A 6,210-nucleotide genomic window follows, 5' to 3' on the forward strand; every position below is an offset into this window, starting at 1 on the left:
GCAGATTAGAGTTTTCGAATTTTGAAGATACGTACATGAAAGAGAGAAAGAGATAAGTATAGAATGATCATTTAAATTGATTTAATAATTGGACCTTTAAATTGATTTAATAATTTGACCTTTTAGATAGACGACAAATGAATGAAAAGTACAGCATAGAAAAGAAATATATCATATCCAAGAAAACCAATAATAATATATAAATGCTTTTAACAATTTAATTTGTCAAATATATAATCACATTCTTTTAACAATTTAATCACAATTTAATAATATATATTTTATGATTTGTCAAATGCTTTTAACAATTTAATCACATTCTCATTCAATTTGTCAAATGTATTTTATGATTACTTTGAATTAATTTCTTTTCTATATGTCATTTTAAGAGTTTTCTTATTTTATTAAATTTCATATAATATTTTAATGTGCTAATAATTACAATAAATATAATAATAAATAGATATTAATTTCATTAATGAACTTATCTTCTAATTTTCAAATTCTCAAATTAAAGCTCATTATTATTATTATTATTATTATTATTATTATTATTTGTTTAAATTTAAAAAAAATAAAAAACTATTTCAATTTTAATAATTCATTATTTTTCTTATTTTCATATAAATTCAAAGTTCTTGACCTTTATATTTAATTTTTTTTAAAATTAACTCCTTTAATATATAGGTCTCACAACTAGTTTTCACCAATAAAAGATAACATAAAAAACCTTCAAAACTCATGTAAATTAAACTTAATTAAAACACAAAAACCATATCAAATCCCTGCATAAACTAAAACCTAAGAAGTTGATTTAATCTCCTCCTCTTTGCTACAACATAACTTCGGTCGATACCCTTTTTCCAACATCTTCTCCACCTCCTCAAACTGCAACCCTTTCGTCTCCGGGACAAGAAAAAATATTGCCACAAGTCCTGCAGACGAAAAGGCTGCAAACAAAAGAAACGTTCCCGCAGACCCTAATGCTTCTGTCAGGGTCAAGAACGTTTCACTGACAATTAAATTAGAAACCCAATTTGAAACTGCCGCAATTCCTCCGCCAGTGCCTCGGTAACGTAAAGGGTATATCTCGGAATTTACAATCCAAGGCACGGTCCCCATCCCGGGAGCATAGCATAGAATGTATAATCCGAGGACTAAAACTGTCAGAATGCCAAACTTGCTTGGGCAACCGTAAGTGTACCATGTACGGTGTTGTGCACGACATGTGGCTCGTGTGATGGTGTCTTCAACCAAACATGCACCTGCATTGTACTATTCAATGTATGAGATAATTAGCTACACACTTTTGCTTAATTAACTAATAGGGTTAAATGCAAGATATAGCAATGTACTCTCATTAATTGTTTATAATATCTTAGTTTCATTATTTTTGTTAAAACGTCATTGGTCATACTATGAAATATATACCAAATTATAACAAAGAAATATGTCATCCCTATACGCAAGAATCCACTGCTATAAGAAAATAAATCTAAAAATACAATGTTATAATTAGGCAGGTTCTTAAAACTACAATATCTTAACAAGAAAAAAAAGTACAATGTTCTAATAGAAACGAGAGTAGGATGTTTTAATAAAAATATAAGTAGAATGGGATTATCAGTTTCTGTTATTATAATTTGGTAGAATTAACAAAGTATGATGTCTTTATAAGAAAATGATTTAAATTCCAATGGTAAATCTGGCTATAAATTACAAAGTACAATGTCTTAATAAGAATTTTTCAAAAAGCACAATGATGTAATAGGAAGAAATGAAAGTAGAATGATGTAATAGGAAGAAATGAAAGTAGGATGTTAAAATAAACAAATACACCTAACAAGATTATTTACATCGTACATTGATTTATTTAACAAATAGGGTTAAATGCAAGAAACGGAAATGTACATTCATTTTTTCCTATTACATAATTATATTTTGATAAATCTACCAAATTATAACAGTGTCACCGAAATACAAAGCAATCTTGGGTGCTATAATTGGTAGATTTTTCAAAGTACAAAGTGGTAATAAGAAAAACTACAAACATTAAAAGTGAAAGTAGGATGCTATAATAGACAAATAATGAAACTACGTTGCCTATTCTTAATACAAAAGGTCAAAACTTACAATATTTTGTCCGTTGGCGCAAAAGGCACAATCAGAGGAAGCTCTCAAGCAAGTCATGCAGTTCCAAGACGCAGGACTCGATGCTATTTTGAAATCCAAACATGTGGAATTAACCCCAAAATGATTCGATTCAATCACACTAACAATCGGAGCATGAACCGAAGCTTGAAAGAACATAATCGATAAAACAACAAGGCAAACAATGATTCCAATCATTGAAATAATCATCAACCTCCTTCTCCCAAACCTATCAACAAACAACATACTTAAAATCGTGCCAATGGAATTGAGCCCTGTGGTAATGAGGGAAAGTGCTAAAGCTGTTCTATTGGAGGCGAATCCTGCAAGTTGAACAATCGTGGGACTGTAATACATTACGGTGTTGATTCCCACGAATTGTTGGGCCACTTGAACTGTGATTCCCGCGTATAATCCCCTTCGGACAATTTTATTACCAAATGCACTTTTTATCTTTGAAAAAGGCCCATCTCCCGTTGATCTTTCATCTTCTTTTTGGGTTTCGATGGATAATTGTAACGATTTTAGTTCTTGTTCTACTTCGTTAGCCGGATAGATCTTTTCCAGGATTTTTGTTGCCTCTTTTATCCTATTCTGGTCAAACATAGGTTATGTTAATGTTTCTATTTTTCATATTTTTAGGACTAGGTTACATATTTGGTCCCTATCCTTTACTCAAAATCACAATTTCCGTCCATTTTTTGAAATCTTCCAAAAGTTGTTCTTACCTTTGCATTTTGTTATGGTTCCTCTCACAACAAAATGCAACTCTTAAACTGAACCAAACTTGCAATTTTGAGTAAAACGTAGGGACCGAAACTGTAACAACATGCAAACTTAACGACAAATTAGGAAAGATTTCATAAACTGGAAGAAAAATGAAATTTTGAGTGAAACACAAGGACCAAAATCGTAATTCGGTCTATTTTTAGTCTTTTTACCTGGCCATACAACCATCTCGGGGACTCAGGGAGAAAACACATCAAGATAAACTGCACCAAAGGTGGAACTCCAGCTATCCCAAGCATCCAACGCCAGTTTCCACGTGTCTAATATATATATATATATATATATATATATATATATATATATATATATATATATATATATATATATATATATATATATATATATATATATATATATATATCATCATTACAAATATATATATTTTTTTATGTGAAAAAGTTAAAAGATTGATTGTGTTAAAAGTGTAGCACCTTAGCGAAAGCTAAATTGATGAGGTAGGATAAGAACTGTCCTCCAGTAAGGAGTAAGCCATTAGTGCTAACAAGCGCACCTCTGATTCTAGCAGGAGAAGCTTCAGAGATGTATAATGGTGATGTCATGGATACTATTCCTACACCCAAACCAACAAAAAGTCGACCCGTGATTATGACCCACGGGTTCGGAGCTAAAGCCATGACTATCGAACCAATCATGAATAAAAAGTCAGCACACATTATTGACTTTTTTCTCCCGAATCTATCGTTCATCCATCCACCGAATGCTGCACCAATTATAGCTCCAGCTACAGCTGTGCTAACAATCGTTTCCTGAAAATTCAATAAATATTAATTTTAACATAAAATTGACAATTAGGATAATCAATTTTATCGATTAGAAAGAAAGGATCTAATTTGTGTAGCTTACTTGCAACCACGTATGCCTTTCAACTTCTTGAAAATCATCTCGGATATATAGAGAGGCACCCGAAATTACCCCTGTTTTTTTTTGAGAAAAATCATTAATGTAAATATAATTTTTAATTTTTTTTTTTAAAAAACAAGAACATAATTTACCTGTATCATAACCAAATAAGAGCCCTCCAATTCCAGCAGAAAGAGCAAGCAGCATTATATAAGGTTTACCCCAAATGATCCTAAAACATTCTGAAAACTCGGTTTTATCTGGTTTTGTAACACCCCCTTCCATTTTCCAATTTCTTTTTTTTGTATATCGACAATAAATTATCAAAAACTAAAAACACAACCTGCAATGTTTAACAAAGGTAACCAATGATCAAAATTTTGCTTAAATGTCGATAAAAGTCTGTACGACATATCATCAAACACTTGTTATGCAAAATCGACCATGTTCAGCTTTCATGCAAACAACTCAGTGATCAATGAGATCGATCACAGATTATTCATCTGAACTTGTTCAAAATCAAACTACTAAGTAAGATTAAGTTCCAAATTGCGCCCTAATTTGTTTACTCAAACTGAAAGCAAACAAAGATCACAGTTTTTCTTGTGTCGAAGCATGCAAGACAAACAAAGAACATAATTTGAAAGAGAAAACATGTTTGAACAACCTTCACCTCAAGAAAAAGGAATTATTGGGTATTCAACTTTGATGCTTTCAAAAATACGAACGGAAATTCAATGCAAGAATTGAAATAGAAGATACAAGTATTGTACCTTAAGGATATTATCTCTTTTCTTCCGCTTATCTGAATTTAAAAACGAAAAACCTCATCATCTATTTAGGAAGAGTATTGGTGGAATAGAATGAGAATCATGGCATCGGATTTAGTGGAAGGATAGTAGGAACTGGATTCTAGTTGGTTGTTTTTGAGTTTCCTGCTTTAAATGATCCTGTTACAACTCTGACAGAATCCAACGTAAGTTTCAATTACATCCTTTGACTTATAGTTATTGTTCATTTCTGACTTCTTTTCACAATCACAGCCATTTATGTTAATTGAAAGCTATCATTTGTTTTATTAATTTTAGTGAACATATTAATTATAGATTGTAAAAGTTAATTTTATGTTTTGGTCATTTACAACATTGGTTAGTGAATATCTCCATTACAAAAGAAAAAGAAATATAAAATTGAGATAATTTAACTCGATTGTTATTAAACATTTTAATCGAATTTAACCATAAAAAATAAGATTATAAGCTAAAAGGTTAACTTATTTAGTTGGAACTTTTAAACTATATGGTCTATCAAATAGTACTAAGTACATAACAATAAACCTATCTCGATGGAGCTTATAAAGTTTGCTTTTAAACTATCTCAATGGCCTCATCAAATACTAAATAACAATAAATAAAATTAAAATAAAATAAAATAAAAAAGTTTATACACGACTACAAAGCTATAATACTAATAAGGGGTTGCGTTTGGCATAAATGATATGTTGAAGGGCGTGTATGTCACTTAGTTATATTAGAAGGTGCATGCATAATGTTTCGGTAAGATAATGGGTGTTGTTTTGTACACTCTATTATTTAGTTATCGGTTTGTTGGAGAGTACATATATTAATTATTATAATAAAATAATATTAAAGAGAAATTTCGTTTTTTTTTTTTTTCATGTTATTCCCCATATCTACAATATGTGGTCGTTTTTATTTTTGGAATATTATGTTTATATATCTTTTACTTTTTAATTGCTTTTTAATATATCCTTCGCATTTGCTTTTTGTACCTTTTAGTTTCAACCTCGCACTCATTTTCCTTTTCATTTACTTTCACTATGTTATTCTTCTTTTCTCCAAAAGCAATCACTAGCACTAACGATTCGATTCGTCTTGACTTAGTTTTTGCTAAAATCCGAAAAGAAACGAAAGAATATCGGTTTTGGTCGATTTTTGGGTTTAACAAGATTGCTTTTTTTGGTTTTTATGGTCATCTGTTTGTATTTGAATAAAAGTATAAAACATTATAAATATACATTTCATTATTGAAGTCAAATCAGATGAAGACATACTCATATATTTATTATCACTAAATGTAATAGCAAAAAGACAGTTATAAAAGTCGTATATAAGAACACAAATAATTGGAACGCAGTGAAAATTGGAAAAACTGTAAATAATTAGTCACGTAGGAAATTTATGTGTAATAAAACATATTTATACAAAGGCACAATTTTTATGTTTGGTTTATAAAACAAAAACGGAACAATCAAATCATTAAACAAAAAATTAAACAAATTAATGTATCTATCTTAAAAACAAAATTTTATTAAAAAGAATCATGACATGATCATCATAAGTTACCAATCTGAAAATTCATACATACCAAATAACACAAAGCAAAACC

The 6,210-nt window shown here is 29.9% G+C and overlaps 1 protein-coding gene across 4 annotated transcripts; it reads right to left on the bottom strand.

The window, feature by feature from the left end:
* Positions 1-717: 717 nt before the first annotated feature.
* INT4 (inositol transporter 4) lies at positions 718-4,728 on the bottom strand. Of its 4 annotated transcripts, none has more exons than XM_078995302.1 (7): positions 4,575-4,728; positions 3,954-4,144; positions 3,805-3,875; positions 3,372-3,707; positions 3,093-3,200; positions 2,134-2,745; positions 718-1,275 (listed from the first exon to the last, which is right to left on the bottom strand). In XM_078995302.1, the coding sequence occupies exons 2-7, from the start codon at positions 4,084-4,086 to the stop codon at positions 802-804; spliced, it is 1,734 nt and encodes a 577-aa protein (XP_078851428.1). In that variant the 5' UTR covers positions 4,087-4,144; positions 4,575-4,728; the 3' UTR covers positions 718-801. The 4 variants fall into 4 exon arrangements, with proteins under 4 accessions (XP_078851428.1, XP_078851435.1, XP_078851440.1 ...); XM_078995309.1 differs by having other exon boundaries at positions 4,475-4,575; XM_078995314.1 differs by lacking the exon at positions 4,575-4,728 and adding an exon at positions 4,469-4,562.
* Between the last annotated feature and the right edge of the window lie 1,482 nt (positions 4,729-6,210).

The sequence above is a fragment of the Lactuca saligna genome, chromosome 1, assembly GCF_052625555.1.
Source record: "Lactuca saligna cultivar CGN05327 chromosome 1, ASM5262555v1, whole genome shotgun sequence".
Taxonomy (NCBI): Eukaryota; Viridiplantae; Streptophyta; class Magnoliopsida; order Asterales; family Asteraceae; genus Lactuca; species Lactuca saligna.

What these genes read in the sequence shown, in the direction of transcription:
- INT4 (XM_078995302.1), bottom strand. Translation starts at nt 4,086, where the DNA reads ATGGAAGGGGGTGTTACAAAACCAGATAAAACCGAGTTTTCAGAATGT. An exon ending in AAAGGCATACGTGGTTGCAA is followed by an intron (nt 3,708 to 3,804) that starts GTAAGCTACACA and finishes TTGAATTTTCAG; the next exon opens with GAAACGATTGTTAGCACAGC. An exon ending in TCAATTTAGCTTTCGCTAAG is followed by an intron (nt 3,201 to 3,371) that starts GTGCTACACTTT and finishes TATATATATTAG; the next exon opens with ACACGTGGAAACTGGCGTTG.